Below are 25,082 nucleotides of genomic sequence, written 5' to 3' on the forward strand. Positions count from 1 at the left end.
ATTTAGAGAACGAGGGGGGGGGGGACCTCCCTGCCTGGCGTACACATCTACTTGAGCAAAAGAAAGAACACCCAGTTCTAGCCTTTGAAAATTGGCAGGCTGCGTACTGTTCCCTGACTGATAAGAGGTACTGTAAATAAAACTGTACGGCGTAGCCTGTCGTAAGATGCCCTGTGTCTGCACTTATTGTTCTGACAGCTTTTGCGGGTCGGCTGTTTTGGTACGCTCTGTACTCCCCTTATATAACCAAGCATGCGTATCTCATCAGAACATTCAAGATGTTTATTTTAAAATCTCCAGGATTCTTCCCCCCTGTTAAAAAAAAACAACCTCCCCAATAGATGAGGGCAATGCTCCACTTGTTATTCATTGCTCAGAAATATTTCTTCCATTTCTTCTCCCTGTTTACTTACGGAAGTATTTTGCTTTGTTCATTTCTTCTTAAAAGCTATATAGTCCATCCCTTTTCACCATGGGTTAAATTTCATCCCCAGAGCCCTGGACCACAATGTTCCTATGGGGGTGGGCATGTCTTTGCATAGGAAATGGCTCCATGCACCTCAACGTTTTTGGCCAAGTATCACTGGGGTAGAAAAACAGGGTTTGCCCAGATATGCTGCCCAGTCAGAACTTGTCAATGAAAAGAAGGCGCCCACTTATTCTCCCCAGGAAATGCTGTTGGGTGCTCTTTTTTGGCTAATGTGTGAGTCTGTGACACTGCCAGAAACTAGGTACATTGGTCCATCTACCCAATATCACATGACTTGCCAGCATGGCTTCCATGAGTACCACTGTGCCCACCAGCCCCTTCATGGGGGCCTGTGAATGGTCTCAGTGAACATCCCTTCAAAAACCCATAATGCAAAAAGGACTATTTGCCCTGGCCCAATGTCTCTATCTCCTACATTGAACATCCTTCCTTAAGCATGACAACATTTCATTGGATGCCAGGGTCAGAAACCCTCCTTCCCTTCCCTTCCATCCCAAACAGAGGAGAGGTGCACGTTGCTTCTCTCTGTGGATGAGTGTGGCGGCGGCTGAGGCAGCTGCTTTCCCCCCATAATGAGAGGGTATGCCCGGACTTTTTTGAGATGGCTCCTTTCTGGTTTTTAGTTGTGTCAGGCATTTTGTTTTATACCACACGGGTATAGCAGTAAGTTTGTGCTATGTCATGCTCCAGGTGGCAGCCATTTTGTGACTAGTGGCCATGATATTTTCTCAAAATTCCAAATACGCCCACTGACCCCAAAAGACTAGTGACCCTGCAGTGTCATCTCTGCCAGTGACGTAGCATGGGTTGCCAGCACTTTAGGGCCATGTGGAGAGGGTAGGAGGGGAGCAGACGGAGTACACATGCGCATTCAATTGCCTAATGGTGTCTGTGTCACCCAGCAGATTGCAGCCACAGAGATAAGAAAAGAAGTATCATTCCGTTGTCTGGAGAGGTCACTTCATGGTTCGTACAGAGAAGCCATTTTCAATGGAGCCCAGCAACGGAAGCATGCGGCTATATTGAGGCAGCATCAAGTGTTGAATTTTTGCGCCCCTGGGCACAAATTTTTGCACTCAGGGCAACCACCCTTGTGGCCCTCCTCATGCTATGCCACTGATCTGTAGCATCAGCAGCTTCCCAGGGCAATTAATAATGTATCAAATCTTGCCACATCCTAATAAAGCCAATTATATAATTTAAAGAGACTTCCTTCCCCCTGACCAGCCAGAACATGAGAAGTCTCTTTAAATTATATAATTCGGAATGTATAACTGGCTTTATTATCTGTATTATGATTAAGATTTGATATGTTATTAATTGGATATGTTATTAATAAATAATATTTATTTTTTAAAAAGCAGCTTCCCAAGGCAGGAAATGTGTTCTAACTCACCCTGAGCAATAGGCCCTGAATTAGACTACCTTTAGTTTCAGTGCCAGGGCTGAGCTCTGGAACAAGCAAAGGAGGAAAGGGCCTCTGAGGACACAAAGAGTGCATCACACACACACACACACACACACACACACACACGTTACCACAACCCGTCCAATTCCACCTGGCATTTGTCTGCTGACTGTGAGAAGAGGATGCTGCCATAGGTGGCTCTTCCGCCTGAATGAGCTGAACTGGCCATTACCGTGTGGGGTTCCCTCCTCCGGGTTAGCATTGTTTGCAAATGTTCTGCTTGTGTTTTCTCTAATGGAAGCACCCCGTTTTCTCCAGATGGAACCAGGCTTCTTTTGCCAGCCATTTCCTCCTCCTCTTCCCCCTTGTCCCTGCTTTCCTTCTGCTGTAATGCAGCCAACGAGAAAAGTGTGCCTCGTGCAAAAGTGAATCATTGCGAACATTAAGATCCTGCACCTGAGTTTCAAATGCAGCTCACTCTTGTTTTCCAAAGAAGGGACATAAAAAACACGGGCAGATGAGCAGCTGCTTTGGGTGCCACCTGGGGCTTGAACATTCCCAGGCATCTGATTGCCCAGGTGTCTAAAAACCTGGGTGTTCTTGCACATGACTAGCAGTGATCAATCTGATGGGGCTTCACGAGAATCTGAAATGTCTCTTTAGAATTGTGTCTCCCCTTCCTAATATTTTAGAGGAATATATACCTGCTGAATGCAGTTAGACTTCAATCCTGTATGTATTTCCTAGGAATAGGTTTTGTTATACACACTGGGACTTCCTTCTGAGTGAATATACTTTTCACTGCTGTCTTGTGTCTGTTTTGTACAAAATATCAAGTTTGAAGCAGGTATCCCCCAGTGCATTTCTGAGCCTTATTTGCTAGGGCTTAGCCCCCAAACCATTATTTGATGCCAGGCTCACCCGCCATTGCACAGTCCTGTAAGCATCTTCCCTTGAAACTGTTGACTGGTTTGTCATGACATGTCATAATTTGAAAGCTCAGGCAGTACTTACAGGGTTGTATCCAATGTGTGTGAGTCATTTAATGGTATTCTGCTGTACATGTGCCAGCAGAACATTCTTGTATCAGAGGATGCACGAGCAGATTGCACCCTGAGTTTCTCCTGGCACATCTATTGACTTGGATTCCTCTGCTGTGCTACATCGAAACTAGCCTGTCTGCTAACACAAGAGCACTCGCACAGACAATATTGGATACAGCCAATGCTACCTATATGAATAAAAAGGTCTGCCTTGACCTTTAGGGATGAGGATCCTCATTTCTTTGATGCAGCACCCTTAGCACTCTGCTGCCCAGGCCTGCTCTCACATCACAGCAGCTAAGCCAATGGCAGCCACAGGCCTACAGGGAATGAAGTACCCCCGAAAAAGAAAAAACAGAACAGCTCTGATTATCTGCAGAACTCATTTCTCTGCAACTGAAAGTGGGGAGAGTGGTTTGCCAGTAGAGGATAAAATTCTGGAACTTAGGAGGCAACTGCCCAGTCCACCATGCGCTCAACAGCCATTGGGTAGACAAAGGGTGCAGGAGGTCATGGGAACACAGAGATTTTTGGAGAATGGGCAGGAGCTGAATCCTGAGCCACAATTCATCTTGGGAGCTGTGTGCATTGTCATAATTCATGCTCAGAGTATCTTTCACTTTGCACTAATTGCATCTTGCTTTGTGGGGTTTAGGGATCAAATTAAACACTCTTAACGGGCATGTTTTTCCTCCAGTTCTGAGGCAATGGTGTTGGTGTTTTGGAAAGTCTCTGTCTCCCTATTCTCTTATGAACCCCCACCCCTCTTAAAAACCAGCCTAGGAAATGTTTTGAGATCTGACTGCTGTGAGCAAGAATAAATCTGATTTGCTCACCCCAGAGCCTTCAAGGTACCAGCCGGCACTGTACTGGCCTTTTAGGTCAATGATTCTGGAACAAAACATTCCCCGAACAGCCTCTGGCACGAAGGGCTGTAATAGTTCTCAAATAGAACTGACCTTTCTAATTATGTTGGTAATAAAGCTGTGTTTATTATTTAAGCAGGGCTTGGTGGTGAAAGGGATGGAGGGGGTGGTGGAGAGAGGGGAGAGAGAGAGAGAGAGAGAGAGAGAGAGAGAGAGAGAGAGAGAGAGAGAGAGGCTATTTGGCATCCTGGCCGTCTTTCCACTGCACCTCTCTTTCTAACTAGGCCTGGCAGCTTTGGGTATATTTCAGATGAGTCCATCCTCATTGCCCTCCAGTGTACGGCTTTTTGTGAAACTGTCTCCCATGACTTGAAAGGCTGTACATTTATATATACATATAAAACTGAAACAAAATGAAATGTACAGGCAAGCGAAGGAAAAGCAGGCGCGTGGACTGTCTTTTCTAATATATGAGCAGGCATGTGATGTCATTGTCCGGCCTCTTCTCCTTCCCACCCCCTCCGTACCTCTTTTCTTTTTTAGGGACTGGCCATTTGGTTTAGGCACACTTGAGTTGTTTTGAATGCAAACTTGACATCGCCCCGCAAGCAGCCGCGAACGGCGTATGCACAGTAAACAGGCAGACTGTCTTATTGATTAACAGATGAGACCTCTATTATCGATCAAAGCTTGGCGAGAAAATTTATCACTTTTAATTTCACTGCTGCCAAATATTTCTGCCTGTGAGCCAGCCGTTACTGAGACAATTTAAAGGCAGAGGAATTCTTTTTCTAATGGGGAAAGGGGGGCACTTCTGCTGCTTCTTTCTGTGCTTTCTTTGGGTGCACGATTCAGTGGGGTGAGGAGGGGAGCTGGCGAAACGCTCTTGCGGAAGGGGGAATATTTTGGGAGAGTGATGCTGGGCTGGAAAAAGAAGAGTGTTGTGACACCTGCAAGACCAGGATGTGAGCCAAGGCTGGGGATGGGGGAAGAATCCAATCCAGTTCTCATTTCAAAGTGAGCCTACTTCATTCTCTTTACCAAAAGAGAACAAGAACCATAACCGTAACACATCTATCCTTCAAAATTTGCACCTTCTCCAAATTTTGCAGTGCTGTTCTCCAGCCAAAAATGCATATACTAATGTAAAGCCTACATAGAAGTTCATATAGTAGTCAAATTAACACAAAAATGTATTCTCTTAGGGGAAATTGCTTTGTAAAAGTGTGCCTGTTAGGCAATGCTGTGTACAATGGCTTCGGCCCAGTATACCTGAAGGAGCATCTCCACCCCCATCGTTCAGCCCAGACACTGAGGGCTTTCTGGCGGTTCCCTTGCTGCAAGAAGTGAGGTTACAGGGAACCAGGCAGAGGGCTTTCTCGGCAGTGGCGCCCTCCCTGTGGAACACCCTCCCATCAGATGTCGAGGACATAACTATCTGACTTTTAGAAGACATCTAAAAGGCAACCCAGTCAGATGGGTGGCATATGAATAATAAATTATTAATAATAATAACCATGCTTGTCTGCATATCATTTATTATTATTACTACTACTACTACTACTACTACTACATTGGTATCTCTGGTTACGAACTTAATTCATTCCAGAGTTCCGTTCTTAACCTGAAACTGTTCTTAAGCTGAAGCACCACTTTAGCTAATGGCCCCCCCCTGCTGCTGCGCTGCCGCCGCACGATTTCTGTTCTCATCCTGAGGTAAAGTTCTTAACCTGAGGTACTACTTCCGGGTTAGTGGAGTCTGTAACCCGAAGTGTTTGTAACCCAAGGTACCACTGTACTACATGTGCACTAGGAGAAAGTCACTCTAAAATGCTGATGAAATTTCATGACGACTTTTAAACTACGTATTTGAGAACTTGAGATTGAAAAAAAAATGAGAAACTAAAAGAAAGTGTGATTGACATTGCCCATCCCAGCTATGGCATGAGATTTTGTGATCTACCAGAGATCTACATAGTGTCTGCTGTGGCCCACAAAAGATTCTACCCTGATAAAGCCATTAAGATTCTGGGGAGGGATGTTGTTTTTTAAAAAACAAAAACAAAAAAACAAAACAAAGACCAGTTTGCTACTCTCTCCTCCAAATCCTCTCCTCTCCTTTCCTTCCTTTCAAGGTTACTTTTATCATCGCCGAATCCCGTGCTTTAGTTTCTTGGAACAGATGAATCAAACTTCCGAATCTAACAATTACGTTCACAGCTTTGGCCTAACAGCATATGCTTAGAAGACTGTGCCTGTGTCTGTATAGTGAGGTCTATTTTTATCTTCAAGTTTCTTATCTGCTGTTTAGACATCCTGTGCACACTTGTTTCCCTCATTATAACTGGAGCTGTGACCCAACAGTGCGTGTTGGTAGCAATTTTCTAAGAAATACCACAAATACCACACCTCACTGATAGTTGTGGAAATATCTGTGAGTCTCAGCACACGCTCTTGCTGTTGCCACTTTCCTTATCTGATAGCATTGTCGTCTTTCCCTTTATGGCATGCCTGACAATGGGGGGGGGGGGTTGCTGGGGGTGCAGCGGCAATTATATGGGATTGCTAACCTCTCCGAGAAGGCATTGGCGTATAATGATTTTTAAGCAAACACCTTTCTTGTTGGAAGAGCAACGTTTGTGGTTTGTTTTATTTATTTTTACACACATACCCCTTAAAAAGTGATTAATACTACAACCCGCAGCTATCCATGTTCATACACACCTTGGCATCAGAATTGTCTTCCTGGGTCATCCCAAAAGCCAGTCTGCTTTGGAAGATTGCCATTGCCAGCTCCTTGCCAGGAAGAAGAATCTTTATTTGGATCAGCCACTAGCCATAGCAATAAAATAAAATAAAATGTACAATGGTACCTTGGTTCTCAAACTTAATCCCTTCCAGAAGTCCTTTCCAAAACCAAAGCATTCCAAAACCAAGGCATGCTTTCCCACAGAAAGTAATGCAAAATGAATTAATCTGTTCCAGACTTTTAAAAACAACCCCTAAAACAGCAATTTAACATGAATTTTACTATCTAACAAGACTATTGATCCATAAAATGAAAGCAATAATCAATATACTGTACTATAAAATAAATAAGACAGTATTGTAGATGATAAAAATGAAAATTTATTATTTTTTTTCCTCCCCTGCACTGACGATAGTCATTGTTGGGATGGGGAGCTTTTATCCATTTCCACAGTCACACAATCAATCAATCAATCAGTAAGTAGCTGAACTGGGTTCCACAGAGTCACAAAAACAAATTAACCGAAAAAGCCTCAAAAACACAAAATAAATAGCAAAAACAAAAGCGCCAAACTTAATCCGTTCCAGAAGTCTGTTTGACTTCCAAAATGTTCAAAAAACCAAGGTGCAGCTTCTGATTGGTGCAGGCGCCCAAGAAACAATAGTCGACAACTGCATCGGACTTTCGGCTTCCAAAAATTGTTTGAAAACCGGAACACTTACTTCTGGGTTTTCAGAGTTTGAGAATCAAAACGTTTGAGAACCAAGGTTTTTTGAGAACCAAGGTACCACTGTACTGAAGACAGAGGTAAAAACTTAACTATTGAAAATACATTGGGGGGGGGGGGTTATATCAATAATCAAATAATAGATCTTGTTCTAATTGGCCCTGCTAAAAACCTTGCAGTTTTTGCTGTCACATCATCATCTTCTTGATCTGCTAAAAGAAAGGACGCAGTAGCAATGGTTGAGTGACCTGGCGTGGACAATAATAGAGGGGGAATAACCTAATTCCTCAAATTTTATAAAGAGCCTGCAGGCAAGGCATGAAAGCAACAACTTCCCCCTGTTGATTATCCCCCACACCTGGTTTTCAAAGATACACTGCACCCTACATGGAGGCTACACTTTTCTACCAAATGCTCATGCCCAAACCCACATAAGTGGCCCTGGCCATCCCTCTGCATCTTCATTTCTTTCTGCTGCCCTACACATTTGATTTCTGTCTGCTTCCACCAGCCACCGGGACTCCCATCCCGACCGCCATATTTATCCAGAGTGCTGTGTATATCTGCTGCCATGTTTGTAGGAGAGCTTTGTGTCAGAGGCCCTATGCAAAGCTAAACTGGGGCAGAGGCCCTTAGGCAGGGTACACAGCCCCTCTCTCATTTCTGAATTATATCCTTCCACATGTTGATTCTGAATCCCTTCCCAATCCTTGGGGATCATGTAGTGATCTGTGTTCCTTCCACATCGATGGCAGCGCTTGGACGGGCGGTAATATCGACATCTACTGCCAATACGCCATGGCTTCCCAAGTCCCTCGAGTTCAAGTGAACTTTTTCTTCTCCTTGTTTGGGTTTTCAAAAGGCATGCCCTCGCTTTGACTGTGTATACAGTAGCCCCGTAATTGCAAAGACTTCACAGTGATAGTCAACTTCAGATTCTGAAGCATTTGATGCTCTCCGAATTTCAGAGATTCCTTATGTCTGTGGTTCTGATTTTACCATTGGCCCATGAACTTCATTCAGGTGGTCTGTAGAATGTCTCCCTTAAATATTAATAATTATGTTAAATTGTACTTTATTTAATTCTAAATTGAATTTTTATTGCTTCTTTAATTCTCATATTGTGTGTGTGTGTGTTTGTATTACAGTCTTAATGTTATGGAACGACTCTTGTGCTCTTGTGCAACTCCTGTTCCTTGCGACTCCTCCCTGTGAGTTGCATCTGAAAAAAATTCCTGGTATGATTTATTTGGAGTGCAGATATTGCATTTCCATAGGGTTGAGTCACACTCAGGGAGCAGACCCTTTGAAATTAATGTGCATGGAACCTGCCTCATTTGGCTGCCCAGATGGATGAAATATTGCTGGCAGAGGAAGTGAGGCAGCCACAGTTCTGGAAAGGCTTGTAGGAACTATGGGGGTGTAGCAAACTGACATATTCTAGGGCAGGTCACTCATCCACATAGCTCAGTACTGTCTACCCTGACTGCCAGAGCTGCATTTCAGGGTTCAGGCAGTAGGATGTTCCCAGATGTTTGGGGATGCTGCCAAGATTTGAACCTGGCACCTTCTGCATGCAAAGCTGGTGCTCTCCCAGTGAGATCCTGCCCTTCCTTGCTTTGAAATTAATGGGCATGGAAAACTTAGGTCCATTAACTGAATAGGTCTACTCCAGGCAAAAGCTAGCTAGTTAGTTAGACTCATTCCCTAAGTTTCGGTTTTTTATTTTCCTTTATCTCTAAGAAACCCCACACCCATTTTCGGGTCTCTGTTCAAAGAGGTGTCTTTCATTTATTTTCACTGCTGCTAACAGGATGAGTTTTTTGACAGGTATATTTTTAAGATTTATCCATGAATCTTGGTAAACATGTATTTAAAAACATTCTCTCCTTCTCTCTCTCTCTCTCTTTATAGCGGGTGCCAAAGCCTTTGTCTGTGACCACTGCGGAGCTCAGTTCTCAAAAGAAGATGCTCTGGAGACCCACAGGCAGACCCACACTGGTAGGTGTTCTGTTTGGGGCTTTCATTTGTTTTTTCAAAAATCTCCCAATTTTGCAAAACAGCGGTTTGCTTGCAGAACGGCATTGTTATTCCAGAATTCCTGGAAAGATCATACATGAAATATCAAAGTGGGAGGGGGGTTTGCACATACAAGCCCCTCACCCAATGCACTGGGAAGGTCTGCAGGGACTTCTACTTGCCTTCGCTTGAGGGTGAATAGAACCCTTCAGGCAACTAGGAACTGCAATAAAGCTGGCAGGAGGCTGATGGAAACTGTAGTCCAATTCATTTGATGCACATCAGGTTGGGAGAGGGTGATGCAGGGCACTGCAATAAAAATGGGAGGGTGATCATCAATACATTTGCTGACTGAAGGCTGATGTGCCTCTGATCAGACTGATGGAAGGCAAAAACTTATCATAAACAGTTTGCTCAACAACCTGTTGCTCAACACAGATTGCTCAATTTCTAGTTTCAGTCTTGATCAATGTATTGTTTAATTGGGCTCACCTGAGCTGTGATGTGTGAGATCAACAACTTTCCCACTGGAAGACTTTTCAGAGAGTTGCTTCATAGCACAGAACCTGTCCTTGTGAATGGTCTTATCCACATGTACCCAAGTTCCCTCCCTATGCTAAGCAAAGTGTGCTTTGAACAGTGAATCATGGAGCTCCCATTGTGAATCGGTGGGATGGTGGTGGAGATAATGTATTCCTGAGAGTACGCCTGCCTTAGGTACCCTGATCATCTACAGCAGGGATGAAGGATCTGGTGAACTCCTGATGTTACTGACCTCCAACTCCCATCAACCCCAGCCAGCATGGCCAATAGTCTGAGGTGATGGGAGATGAAGTCCAGAGACCATACAGGAGGGTCTCCATCTTTGAATTTATGCTTGAGCTAATAACTTTCTTTCCAAGCATGCCAAATTTAAGAAAATAGGCACGGTAAGAGAATTAGTTATGGTGAAACTGGCTGCATTCACATGGCAATTTATAACGTTTTCATGACTTTTCCCTAACAGTATTACATTTGAGCTTTCACACGACATAAAAGCCAATTCTGGAACTGTAATGGAAGTTTAGTGCTCATTTCTGTGTTATTTGCTCCCAGGGGAAAAAAATCCATTTGCAAATAATATGAAAATGAGCACTAAACTTGCACTGTACGTCACTCTCATTCCACTCATAGTTCCAGAAGTGGCTTTTATGCCATGTGAAATGGAAATAAACAGTTAGGGAAAGTTCATGCAAATGGAATGCACTGCCATGTGAATGGTGCCCAGTAGAGATTTTCTCTGCCGCTGAATGGAGGAACAGTCTTGAACGGGTGATAGCAAGGGGAATTGGACGGGCATTGGCACCTGGAGCAAAATGCCCCACTGCCACACCCACAAAGGGGAGGGGGGCAAACTCCATAAGGGCTTCTCCTTTCTGGATCTCCCATTCCCAACCGGTGGTGTAGCTTTGCTTCTCCCTTCAGGAAAAACCAGTGCAAAGCTCTGCCACTCCACCGGGTATGGGGGAGATCTCCTGCCCACCTGATGGCAAAGTTTGGCAGCAGAACGGGGGTGCTGACCCTTGGGGGTGCCCTCTGAGGTGTCTGCTTCAGCCCAAATCATGATGAGGGGCATCTCTGGTTGCTAGGAAGGGGCTCTCTCAGAAGTTGCACCTACCCTTCAGCACGTTGCTCTGCCCCATAGTTTTATCTCAGTGTTTTTTGTTTCTGTTCCATTTTTTTGCAGACAGTAGGAGGCAAAAGCTTCGCTCTTTATCATGGCATATTTTGTACTGTGAGCGCCTCCTTTCACTGAGTAGTTTGCTTGAACTTACTGGCTCGGGGTCCCAGGGGAGGCTCCAGCTTCATTCACACTTTGAGCATGACTCTGCGCACTCCTGCGACTGAAGCGGGAGACAACTCCCTCCCTCCCTCCCGGACTATATTAGGGCGAGCAAATCTTTTTAGTACCGATAAACCAATAAATGCCAATGAGGATGGAATGTATGAATCCGCAAGCTGAAATTTAACACCCTGGATGCTATCTTGGCTCCCAAATATACAACAGCTGACTGTGTGCACCAGGATTAGGAAGAGCCGGCATTAGACCGTGCATGCATCATAGAGCGCAACCGATGCTTGCCTTGCCATTCGATCTTGCAACTTCATTGGCAAAGTAGCAGTTAATAAATTTCAGAATGATTGTCCTCCTCCTACTCCTCCTCCTCCTAAGACTAGCCAGCTGGTTGATGTTGGCAGCAGATAAAGTTGTTTGTTACTAATGGAATTCACAGCAGAGGCATTTTCAGGAGGACCGGGGAGGAAGGGCTCCTACCTGGAATCTACTCCAGAGCTAAGGGATCAAGCAGCAAATATGTGTGGTTGTGTTACTTTCTCTTTCACAAAACCCCTGGTGCAGTGAGAATCCTGTTTCATGTGTTGATAGGCGTTGACTGTAATAGAAATAGGAACAGGTGCTCTTTCCATTTGACCTACATAGTTTGTGCAACATGATGGCCTTTGAGACTCTTGGCGTATCTTCTTAACTGCAGAGTCACACCTGGTTTAACAGCCATCCCCCCTTCCAGGGGATCCTGGGAACTGTGAGTGGGGCTAGGGATCTGCAACAGACAATTCTCAGTACCCTCACTCAGTTCCCAGGATTTCTCGAGGAGCCAAGCGCTTGATATGTAGCCTCTGTAACTTTGCTGTGCAGTTCTGCCATGTGGAGAGTTGGGGCCGCCATTTTGGGCAGCTAACCAAAGCCGTTAAACATGTGCAGCCTAAAAGTCAGAGGTCGTGCACCTGCTGTACACACATGAGCATCTTAAGTTCAGGTCCTGGCACCTCCAGTTAGAAGGATCAGATGACGGACAATTGGAAGGACCTCAGCCTCAGACTCCAGAGAGAGAGAAGGTGCTGCCAGTCAGAATAGACAGCCTTAGACCAGGTGGATAGATAGTATGACCTCGTATGGGGCAGCTTTCTGTATCCACATTCAATGCCTCATTATGAAGACCCACGGTGGAAGGAATTTGGGCACAGGGTGAATCTACTATGTGTGCTTTTATAGCGGCATCACAGTGCCACTGTTAGCCAACTAGCAGAAGCCTTTGGGGCAACTCAGTGCCACATTGCCACTGTGAGGTGGGAGCTAGCTGTGGGGAAGTGACTTTGTGGTGTCCTGGGCACATCAGAAAGATAGCATGAAGCTTGGGCAACCGCTTGCTAGGGGCTTGGGAGACTTGCACTGGCCACCAGTGGGATCAAGAAAGTATGAAGTGAGGTTTTGGGATCTAGGAAGTATGGCGGTGGGAGCCTTCTCTAATCCCCTGGACTACCCAGGTGCACTATTGCGACACTCTTAAGTGTCTGCCTAATCTGTCGGCCACACAGAACCCAAAAGCAAATGAACTGCTCTCTGAGTTTTCACAACTGAAACCAACGCCTGCCTGGAATATCACAAAGAGCCCAGAAAGACATAGGTCCAGGCTTTTGCAAATCTGAAAATGGGAATATTTCATTTGAAGAAACCCATGGAGAAAATGCTTTCTCTGAGTGAAAGGGACCCATCCCATCCCCTCTTCCTTTCCATATGCTTCACCATGTGAGATAACAAAACATAACTTCCTGCAAGTTAAAAGCTAGCATTTCAGGATAAATATCCTAGTTCAGTATCAGGCCTCAGCAAAGGCAGTTCATTCAAGTAGGTCAGAGACATGTTTGCATGTTCCAAAAATAGGAAGGGGTCAAGATCCATGGCAGATTGGTCAAGATGGATTTGGGGAGCCGGAATTTAGCCAGTGCCTTCATCACTAGTAGACTGAGATGGTCCTGTAGAGGATCAGGCATGAGACTAGATGGTCCTGTCTCCGTGCAAGGAGCTCTGTCTTGCAACAGGAATGGAGTGTTGAGGGCAGGTGCTGAGGTTTGACTGCTCAGAGCCCCAATTCTAGACCCACCCAAGGTCCTTCGCCTGCTGTGCTAGTTTCCTGTTTGGAAGGCTTTTGCCTTCAAGCAGGGCTAGCTGTGGTGGATGTCCCACATGGCAGTGGGTCCTTGTCTTAGCAGACAGATCCTGCCTTCTTTATTTCTGGGAGGTGACAGCAGGGGGAGGCGCCTATTGACAACAACCACAAATGAGAAGGAGGCATTCAGTAGCTTCCTGAGGATGTCCCCTTCTGATGTATTCAGAATCCAGTACTGCCTCACTGGGAGCCTGAAGAGGTTACGGTCTGTGCTACCACCTCAGACCTCACCTGCCTCATTTGGCTGCCCAGATAAATGAAGCATTTCTGGCAGAGGAAGTGAGGCAGCCACAGTTCTGGAAAGGCTTGTAGGAACTATGGGGGTGTAGCAAGCTGACATATTCTAGGGCAGGTCACTCATCCATGTAGCTCAGTACTATCTACCCTGACTGCCAGAGCTGCTTTTCAGGGTTCAGGCAGAAGGATGTTCCCAGATGTTTGGGGATGCTGCCTGGATTTGAACCTGGCACCTTCTGCATGCAAAGCTGGTGCTCTCCCACTGAGATCCTGCCCTTCCTTTTGGTGGAGTTCTTCTGGCAAACTGGGGTGGCTCCTAGTGGAATGTCCATGACCAGCTCCTAAGTTGGAGATGAATTAGCTCACAAGGGAGATGTTACCCCAGCAAAAGTCCAGAGGAGACTCTGAGACTTATATAGCCACTGCCAGCGCTTCCTCTTCCCAATTCTGTGCTAGAACATTATTGCATGTGGGTTGTCTCACCTTCCCTCTACAAGAGAGTGCTCTGGTGGCCAAATGGTTATTCCTTTGGTGGCTCTGGGCTTCCCATCAGTTCTGCTGCCACCTTTGATCCTGAGGCTGGGGGGGGGGGGTGGAGCAGGGGAATCAGGACTCTGGAAGGGGTTGAAGGGGTTGTTAGGAGGCCCAGATGAGGCGTCTCTAAGATGGGGCTCTTCAGGCAGCTTTTGAACTATTGTGGGTTCTTCCAGTTCTCCATCCTCTTTCTCCAAAGAGGTCCCTCCTGAGCCTGGCAGGATTCTGGCATGGGTCTTCTGCACCTCTTCTGAAGATGGAAGGGTAGGGGGTGGTAGGAGAACCCACCTGCCAATGCCATGCTGTTTCCCCCCTGTGAGGGGAGCCTTGTGTTTTTCAAGGTAGCTTTCAGTGATGGCTAATGCTGCATCTGCCCCTTCAAATAAAGGACAAGAGAGTTCCTAACGGTCAGGTTTCAATGATGACCTTGGTTGGGAGGGGTGGAGCACTCCTGGGACAGATTAAGTATGTTTTGATTTAAAACTTTGGGACAAGAATGTCGGTGGCTGCCAGCAAAAGCGGCTGCACTGTCAGAGCTCAGAGGGTGACATGATCATGCAGAATCGAGGAACAAAAATAGGCAGCTCGAGGTCAGCGTGACCCAAGTGGAGCAGGTTTAGCATCGCCTCCTCGAGCTGTAAACAAGTGTGTCTCAGTTGCATGTCAGCAACTGGCTTTATGGCCAAAAAGTGCCTCCCTCTTGCCAAGAAATTGATAGCTTCCTCTTGCTGAGCAGGAATGGAAATAGCACTGGTAGGAGGATCAAACTCTGAACTTGTTGGCGTTTTCTGAAGTGAAAGCTCCCTGTGCCTGGAAGAAAAAGACTCCAAGGCTTATAATTCCCCTAATTCATTGTTGAGGTAGCAAGAGTGACCCCTTCAAACCAGCAAAGTTGTGGTGGTGTTTTGGGAGTTGGAGTCCACCTTCCTGTCCCTTAGATTATTTGAACTTGGGCACCAGGCAATTGCAATGAAGATAATAGCATGCAGATGAGACTTCCTGGATCAGGCCAAAGCCCTCTACTCACTGAATGAAGTGCCTCTGGCCCTTCAGATGCCATTAGACTCCCACCACCCTTGATCATGCTGGCTGGGACTGGTGTGAGTAGAAGCCGGTTCCCCACCCCTGAGCTAAGTCAACCTGCTTATGGAGAGCAGGCCAAAGACTGGAGAAGGAGATGTGCATTAGCCCGTAGGGCCACCGCAGAGGAAGACCTCCAAAGGTATATGGGGCCTAAGTCATTTAGAGCATGATAGAGCATCATCAGGGCCTTGACTGGGAAAGCAACTTGTTTAAAACTGGTGCTATATGCAAGTAATCAGAAACATCCTGGCTGCCACCTTCAAATTTGTAGCTTCTGAAACCATTTTCAGCCCCAAGTAGCGCCTGTTAGCAAACTCACCAAGTGTCCCTGTTTTCCAGGGACAGTCCCTGATTGACAGAAGCTGTCCTGGTTTCTGATTAGATCCAAGAATATCCCGCTTTTCCTTAGGACATCCCTAGTTTCATCAGAGAAATGTTGGAGGGTATGCAAGAGTATAATCTGAAGGTTTCCAAAAAAGGGATAACTGTATCTAGACTTTTCTGGTCCAGGAAAGACCATTGCTGGTGAACCAGTGGCTACTAGCCACAAAGGCTATGATCTACCTCCACGGTCAGAGGCATTGTGCCTCTTAATACCAGTTGATGGGATAGGCAGAAAGTCATTACCTTCAGGTCCTGCCAGTGGGCATCCCACAGGCCACTTTGAGATCAGGGTGTTGGACTAGATGGGCCACTTGCTTAATCTAGCAGGCTTATTTTATGTTCTTAGCTAGTCGTAGGCACTACAGGCCATTAAAACCACCTGGTCTTCCAGTGACAAAAAAACTGGTCCCAAGAGTATCCCCTCCGAAGCGATACAGATACGCTTTCAAGGGAATGTAATTCCCAGCTAGATCCTCCAGATCCTGGATTCAGAAATGGGCCAACGACATCACCTCTGTCTAGTCTGGATTCAGCTTCACTTTATTGCTGATGAATCTGTTTCTTTACAACCTATAAGAGCCAGTGCAACACAACGAGCTGACCTAGTGAAGACCTCTAGCAAAGAAACCCTCTATGTGACAGTTTGGTTTCTGTTCACCGTGCGGAAAAATTGCTCTCTCTCCCCTCGCAGTTCCCAACCTCCCTGTCCCCTCTCCTCAACAATTACATATATTCAAAAGAGATCAAGACGTCTGTAAGCTGCTAGAAGACACTTTGGGCTCCATTGGTTTTTCTGTGGCTGTTCACATCACTTGGCCTCTGCATTCACAGGAAAAAATGTTTTGGCACCCTGCTACGCCTGGGGGAAAGGTGTAAAAAAAAAAAAAAAGTAATATATATTTTTTGAAATTAAAAAGGAATGAATTCAATCAGCACCAGCTGCTAGCAGCATGGTTGCAGTGTTCAGGTTACACGGAAAATGTAGCAGCAACTGGTTGTGTCCCTTTTTATTTCAAAAAAAAAATGTAATAGCTGTTGACTTTTTTAAATATCAGAGGTGATTTGTATAGGATTTCCCAGGCTGGGCCAAAGTATTTCACATGCGCAAAAGACCGAGAGCAGAATGCTGTGTAACGTCAGCCCCACATGGGAAGCTTCTGTCCTGAGCTTGTGTTTGTACAGTCAATATCCTGGCATGGATTTACTCCTGACCTAGTTTTGCACTCTGCTACTACAGGGGCATGCTGGATGCCTAATATAGAGCTGATTTTCTTAGCATGTGGTGTCTCTGCCATGACAGGGTCTGATTTGCGACACGAGCGATGCTCTTTCATGTAGTATGGGCCCATTCCTCCTAGGTTTTGCCTGCTACGTGGACCAGCGCAACTTTTGAAGCCCAAAAGCTTCTGCCTGGACTGTGTGAACTTGGCATAGCCGAGCAAAGAGAGCAAACATCACGTGGGGACTTAAACTGAGCACGGTGTCAAATTAGCATAACTTGGCCATCATAAAGACGTGCCTCCTCTCTTAAGACAAAAACACCAGCAGGGTCTATTCAGATCCAATGCAAAGAAGCTGCAATTATTTTATGCATGTATTTGAGGGTGAGAGAAATAGCTTATGCTATAAAAGTTGTGGATGTGTGTATTTTGGCGCAGTGCCATTATACTCACCTTTCTTTCTGCTCCCACGGAACATGACACACCCTTGCTTACATGATCTGAATGTTCTTACATTAAGGCATCTCCAACAAGGTGTGGGCTACAATCTCTTCTCTTTGCGTATCATCCTAGAGGTGTAATAACACGGGCTAATCTGTGCCTTCCATAGTGAGGATTCAGCTGTAGTCAGAGCCAGGGAGGCTGGACTGTACAGTCCTCAGTTCTGCTTTCCGGAATGAAACTCTTAAAAATTATCAGCTAAACTGCTTTCCTTTGGGGCAAAGGACATTTCTGGTGAAACCAGTGAAAACTGGCATGCAACGAGGTTTCTCTCTCTCTCGCTAGCCAACTAAATTCTCAGACTCATGGGGTCTTCTCCAAGAAATCTCCACTCTGAGAAGACCTATTGAAATGAATGGACCTAAGTTAGCCATACCCATTCATTTCAATGGGTTGGCTCTGAGCATGATGGGATGCTAGATGCAAGATACAGCATTATCTTTTCAGCTCCATGAGCCCATTTCCCACTGACGCAGAGATTATTTGTCATAGGTTTTGTTTGCTTAATTTAAATATAAGCTGTTAATTTCATTATTATTTTTTTTAAAAAAAGCAACAACAACTTGGTAGCTCAGCTTGGCATTTTCACTGCGCATTTGCTAGCATCGAATTTTACCTGCTGCCTTCCATCCCTGCCATGGCCATTGCTCCTATACTCCGTTGAAAAATTGTGTGGAATTCTGTGTTTTTGATTTTCATTGTCTGCCAGTCCCACAGTTATTCCATTCTTCACTCCGCAACACACACACACACACACACACACACACACAGTCTCCTCATTAGTAAACATGTTAGAACATCCTTGCTCCCAGCAGAAAACGTCTTTGCTTCTTCTCTTGCAGCTTAGTCTTTAAACTGCCCTTCCTTTGGTCAAAGACATTCGGCTTCATCCTCTGCCCCCCCACCGCAAACTTCCCAACTTCACTGGCAAAAACCACCCACTAGCACCCAAATGGCAGAGAGGAGTTAATAAAACCAATGTGTAACTGAAACATGAAAAGCTATAAATTGTCTCGCGCTTCCCCTCTCCCCCTTCCCTAGGATGTTGGTAGCATTTTGATTTAATAGTTGGACAAACACAAGGGTCTATTTTATTCAGCGTTTACAGGCCTCGGGGCTGTTATTCTTCCAAATTTAATAGCATTGAAATTGCAGGGTTTGTGATAATTTGCCCATCACTTTCTGCGCTTCCATTGATGTTTATTGTCAGCGGGATGAAATCTCGATCCGATTCACTTAGATAACATGTCTGTTAAACATTTAGATAATTGTGCCATCATTAAGTTGTCACATTATTTTAGAGATTCAAAACAGTATCGTGGTAAGTGGAGGTACATGGAGAGGGAAGGGCGGGGGGGGGGAGTCTTGCAGGAGCACAGCCGTCTCGGGGAGTGAAAGGAGTCAGTCGTGTCACTGGATTCCAGCTCGGCTTATTATCACGGCAACAAGCCAGTTTGCAGCAGATAGATATATAGATATATAGACGATATGTTTGCTTCAGGCACTTTCTTGGGAAGTGTTAAAAAGTACTCCGTCTCCTGCCTAGCACAAAGAACCAGAGAATTCGTTCACTTTACACAGCATCAAATGCATTTTCGAATCGGGAAAAGCCTGCTCACCTTCCCTTGAAAGCTCGCTCACAACTCCACGTTTCAGGAAGCTCACTTCTACGGAATCAGAGAAGCTTCTCATCTAGTTCAGTATTGTCTGCACAGACTGGCAGCAGCTCTCCGGGGTTTCAGGGTGCAGCCTTTCCCAGCCATAATTGGAAAAACCAAGGATTGAACCAGAGGCCTTCTGTGTTCAAAGTGTGTGCTCTGCCCTTCTCCACCCCATTCACTGAACACGTGGAGAAGGTCTGACCTGGGCTACTGACACCTTCAATTCACCATTGCCCACAGCTCTCCAACTTGGGAAGGGTGAAGGTCTGCAGAGAGCATCATCCTGCCCTCATGGAGTCTCCTCCAGGGGCGTAGTGTGGGTTGATGGGGCCCAGGGCAGGGCAAGTGTTGTGCCTTCCTGGTGGACTGGGCAGTGGCCATTCTCTTTGCCATCCAGCATCTAATCAAGGGAGTCCTTGCAAACTAGCCCCAACCTGGGAGCATAGATAAGGCAGAGAAACGCAAAGCCACGAGCTACAGGGGTCAGCAAACTTTTTCAGCCAGGGGCCAGTCCACTGTACCTCAGACCTTGTTGGGGGCCAGACTATATTTTGAGAGAGAAAAATGAATGAATTCCTATGCCCCACAAATAACCCAGAGAAGCATTTTAAATAAAAGCACACATTCTAATCATGTAAAAACACCAGGCAGGCCCCACAAATAACCCAGAGATGCATTTTAAATCAAAGGACACATTCTACTCATGTAGAAAACACCAGGCAGGCTCCACAAATAACCCAGAGAAGCATTTTAAATAAAAGCACACATTCTAATCATGTAAAAACACCAGGCAAGCCCCACAAATAACCCAGTGATGCATTTTAAATCAAAGGACACATTCTACTCATGTAAAAACACACTGATTCCTGGACTGTCCACAGGCCGGATTTAGAAGGCGATTGGGCTGGATCCGGCCCCAGGACCTTAGTTTGCCTACCCGTGCACTGCTGCGTCGTGTAGCCCTCCTTGCAGTGAGGCGCTCTGGGCAATGCGCATGGCTCCGGCAGTGCTTTCCCACCTTCCTCTTCCTCCCTCCCACCTTGGTGGGTGGCAATGGCAGTAGTGGCACCCTTCACCTCCTTCCCTCTTGGCCAACCCATGGGTGGGGCTTCGCCATCCACATGGAGAAGGAGGTGCCATCACCACCCAAGCCCCAAAGGCCCCACCCAGGCACGGCTTGCCTCACCGTGGCTCTGGTTTTGATGAGGGAGCCCGTCATGTGGGGCGCCTGGTTGTGCCCCCTCAGAAATTTATGCCGGGGCCAAAGCTTCCCACATCCCCATGCTGCTTTATTTTGTTGTTGCTGTTAAATTTATATACTGCCCTTCATCGAGAGATCCCAGGGTGGTTCACAGAATAAAATACAAGACAAAACATAAGCAAATAATTAAACCAAAACAACAAAACAATACGCCACTGGTCTCTCTGTTTCAGACCTTCCCCTCCATGACTCAGAGGGTGACAGCAAAGGTACTTAGCTATTCTTAATCAAGATGGTGTATACATTATTTTCAGTCTCTCCCCCCCCTTTCCTTTCTTCCTCCTTTCTTGATGCCACTTCAAATACCTCTTGTGAAAGTGCACCTTTAAGCCTGGCCCTGACATGAAGCAGAACCACAAGAACTTACTTGGTTAATTTAAAATAAAACAAAATAAACCACAGCTGGGAGTGCACGAGAGCTCATTAAAATCTTAGAAGTTTGCTTTTTTTTATTATTCTGATCTCCCGGTTCACGATATCTTGGCAGCGTCTGGCCAATCCAGAGCATGGCTTCATTATCATGGCGCTATTACACCCGGGAAGCTTTGTGTACAAACAGCCTGTGCGAATTCTTCTTACGCACACACACCAAACGAAAATTCCCCAAGCAGCCGACGACTTTCTATTACCGTTTCACAGTACTCTGGAGAGTTTTAAGATAGCAGCTTGATTAAGCTTGTGGGAAAAATACTATCAGCATGCTACTCCACAGACAGAGATAATGTACTGTTGGCATTAAGTATGTTTAAGGGTAATTATCTTCCCCCTATTCATATTGGTTACATGAAAACCAAAGCAAACAGGAGTTTGAGGTGCGGAGCTCAGCAGTCCCGGGCAGATCAGGGATGGGTTAAGAAGGCCTTGGTGACAATTATAAGCCTCGATGAAATGTTATCCCCTGACTGGTGTTCGCTCTGCAAGTAGAAGAAGGAGCTTTCAGCCTCGGTTATGAGGAAAGGATTTATCTTTTCGTTGGGGGCTGGTGTCAGCAATCAATCACAGGCTTTCGTTGGCAAGAACTTTTCTGTCGAGAAAACGGCGCCCTGTTTTTTCCTCCGCTACCACGGCAAAAGGGATTGGGGTGGGGAGCAGGGAAAATCAGTCCGGTTCACATTTATAGGCAAACGTCCCTAATTCACACCTCCCAAAAAAATCTGAAACACAGCTAGCCTTTGAATGTCACACTAATCTGAATTTTGCAATGGGGTTCTCTGACCGTCCCCTGCTCCCACCACTGCCCAAAATGTGTAAAAAGTGCCTATATTAGGGGAAGCTGTTCATAAAAACCATACATATAATAGTGAAAGTAACATTAAAAAATTCATTCTTAGGAGAAACGGCTTGCAGAAACATGGGTATTAGACATAACTGCATAGAAAAATCTGCACAACTGTGAGGTTGGGTGTTTTTTAATAGGATTTTATTGCCATATTTCTGGGACATTTAACTGCTTGTGTAAGTGGTCTACTTGTATAATTATCATAATGTCAGAAGATAACTGGGAAATTTCTGTGATCCTGGAACAGGCCTTTGCCACATGGAAGATGATGACCAGCTTTTTCTCCTCCAATGTTATACCTCTGTCAGGATATCCAAGTATTCCTTGAACACGTTTTGTAAGACAGTGGTGTGCTTGGGTTCTTTTTTTTTCCATTTTGAAAGTTGTTTTGCATAGATGCGTGGAGTTTGGCAGCGTGGTAGCTGAATATTTCCACAGAAACCTGGATAGTCCTTGTTCCTCGGTCATCTGAGTACTTTGGGTTTGTGTATAATTATCGATGTGTGTCTGTGCGAAATTATTTACATGATGTGGGTTTTGACATTTCAGTCCTGTTTGGGAAGCCGTGGCAGTTTAAAAATAGGTGTGTGTGCTGGCGACAGCGATCTCAGTGAAGCAGGTTCAAAAATGCCTGATTTATTTTGTCCCGTAGGCAGGAAGTTGATATTGTAATCTCTGGTATATGAAGAGCATAACTCTTGGGCGTGTGTGTTCTGCGGGTTTCTGATGCTGATCAAAAAGATTTAATTGATGGGTGAAGAAGTACAGAGGGCAATTTTCTGAAGGTAGCGAATGATGCCCCAGAGTTGTTTACCATCTTACAAAAATATACATTGAACTTGACGCAAAAGGAGTCGCTAAAAGAGACAGTTCCCTCCTGGGGCCTCTTCTGCTTCAGATGCACAGGCCACCTCTTACGAGGCAGAGTTGTCAATTGTCTTACTTGTTGACTAGAATGAAATCAGGTTCTCCCATGACTTTCGTCTCGTCTGTGCAGCTTTTCTGTATCTCCCACTCAGTCCTGGGATTAATATTTCGTGTGTGTTTTTAATTTTTTAACACACACTGCTCCTTTGCCTAATATTTTGAGTGGTTTGGGAGAAATCTATCATCCCTCTGCCCTCCTCTCCTCACAAATATAGAGCATCCTGGTTTCCTTCTGACATTGCACAACCAGGTCACCGTTGTTGAAGAGCTGGCATAGGAAGGTCCTTTCCCAGCTTTGTTATTTTTCTTTAAATGCCTCCAGTTACCAGGGGAAGATCATTGAAAAGAGGTTTGACCCTTTCCTGCCCTGCTTGTAGGCTCCTTGGGGGCATTTGACTGGCCTAGAGGGGCTATTTGGTCTGATCTATCCAGGATCTTCTCATGTTCTTATGAAATACTTTGTCAATATGGCTGCTTGCAAAGGCCACTTACTCTGTGTTGATCAGTTTTGCTTCTTTCCACAATCGAAAGCCTGCCAGCTGTATGGCCTTCCTTGTGTGTAAGAACAAAAAAGCCAGCCTGCTAGATCAGACCAATGGCCCATCTATTCCAATATTCTGTCTCACAACAGCCAACCATGTGTCCATGGGAAGCTTGAAAGCGGAACCTAAGCATAAGACCACTTTCCCCATCCTCTGTGGTTTCCAGCAAGTGGTATTCAGAAGCATTACTGCCTCCAACAATGGAAGCAGAGCAAAGCCATCATGGCAAGCAGCCAAGTGTTGTGTTGGCCAAGTGTTGAGATCTCAATGTCAAGTCAACCTTACACTTCCAATGTGTTCTGCAATGAGGGGAACTTCTATCTCACCAGTTGTCTGTGATGCGTCGTGGGGTGGGGGCAAGTGGAAAGCAGATCTCCTGGTAGATCTCTGGGTAAAAGGGTCTTAGCTCAGTGGTAGAGCATCTGCTTGACCTGCTTAAGGTCCCAGGTTCAATCCTCAATGGTATCTTGGCTTGGCCTCAAACTCTGGGGAGCTGCTGCCAGTCAGTGCAGACATTACTGAGATAAATGGACCATTGGGCTGACTCAGTAAAGGGCAGCTTCCTAGGTTTCTATGATCTGCAGATAAATAGATAGATGAGAGTTTCTGGCTCCCAATCATTCAGCAATTGCAAGGAACAAACTGTTTAGGCTGTGTAATCAAAGCTGTCAAAATGAAGAAAGCTAACCATGAGTGGTCTGTGGTGGGAAAAGACTGAGAGCTCAGTTCAGTTCTGGTTCTGAAAAGAAATTCCTAGGCTCGGAACATGCTGTTTCATAATTCTAATGGGCTGTCTTTTGAAACCGGCTGGTAGATGTAGAGGTGCTAGCTTAAAAAACAAAATAAAAAATGGATTTCACAAGCCTACCCATTCATGTGACCAAGCCATTGCTTGGAGAGAGCTGTGCCTCTGCTCATTGCTCTTCATAGGGAAGGTATCTTATCCCCTCGGTCATTTCTGTTCCTCAGTTTCCCTATAGCCTTTTCGAAGGGGAGCAGCCAGAAATGCAAATGGCAACAGCCTCTTGTCGGACTCTTTCTCAGTGCACAACCTGTTGTGAAGATGCCTACAACAAGGATACAACAAGCATACCATCCTGCTTGCCTTGCCACTCCCTGTCATGTCTCCCAGACAGCTGACTTCGAAAGCTACTTTGGGAGCTCAGCACTTTTGAAGAATTGTACCACTTATTCCCGGTGACTAAATATGGATTGGGGGAGTCTAACTTTAGACATTTATTTTTTGCCTGAGCTGGCTCTTGGCCACACCTTTGGGGTTTTTTCTTTTTTCTTTTTTTGAAATGGGTATCATGAATGTAAGCCTGGCCTCCTTGTAACAGAATCTTCCTGGCAAACCTGAAAAGGGGGCCATCAATGTGTTTACAGAGGAACAGAGAGTCCCGGAGATGGTGTCCCTTTTTGGAAAGCCTCCTTTCCATAATCGGTACCTTATGACTTGCAGCTGAAATATTTTGCTGTGTGCTTTGGCTCGGGCTTCGAAAACGAAATGCTTTGCGAGCCGGAGCACAGCCCGCCCGCCCCGCCCCCCGCCCCTTGCAAAAACAACTCTCGCCTTGGCCCAGCCTTGCTCCAGCCGGATGAACTCCAAGCTAAAATGTTTAAAAGGGTTTCTGGCATCCACTGCTGTTTGTCAGGCGCAACTGCCGGATTCCATGCCTTCCGCGCGTGGCTTTAAAAATGTCTCCAGCGGGGGCGTACGGAGGCTCGACAGTGAGAGGTCTTGACCACAAACATGGCGGAACAAAGGGGGCAGGCGAGAGCCCAGAGGTGAAAAGGATTGCCTGGGCTGTTTCAGACTATAGGTGGGAGGTCACATTTTTTTAAAAAAAAAAATGTTGTTGATTACGTATCAGTGCTGGAAATGATGATGTCATTGAGGACAAGAAGGCCCATTCAGAGTGAGGGCAAAAGTTCCCGAATACGAATATCCCCCAAAGCAATCACTGAAGGTGGGGGATTGTGAAAACCATCCACCTTTTCGGACACCTAATCTAAATATTGGCCATGGAAAAGAATAAAAAGAGAAAGCATTAGCATTGGTAGAGAGGCTAGCATAGTGAAGGATGGATGCGACACAAATCGCATACACTCCAACGCTCCTCAGAGGCAAATAAGGACATTCC

At 45.6% G+C, this 25,082-nt stretch overlaps 1 protein-coding gene across 4 annotated transcripts in view; it reads left to right on the top strand.

Annotated features, from left to right (window-relative positions):
• Nucleotides 1-25,082, top strand: part of ZBTB16 (zinc finger and BTB domain containing 16) — a 190,948-nt gene that overhangs the window by 107,281 nt on the left and 58,585 nt on the right. For all 4 annotated transcript variants that reach the window (XM_083714002.1, XM_083714003.1, XM_083714004.1 and 1 more), the window contains exon 4: nucleotides 9,198-9,284. In XM_083714002.1, the coding sequence (XP_083570128.1) occupies nucleotides 9,198-9,284 (87 nt within the window). The remainder of the gene's footprint in view (nucleotides 1-9,197; nucleotides 9,285-25,082) is intronic.

Source organism: Podarcis gaigeae (assembly GCF_964106915.1).
Source record: "Podarcis gaigeae genome assembly, chromosome: 15".
In the NCBI taxonomy this organism is placed as follows: domain Eukaryota; kingdom Metazoa; phylum Chordata; class Lepidosauria; order Squamata; family Lacertidae; genus Podarcis; species Podarcis gaigeae.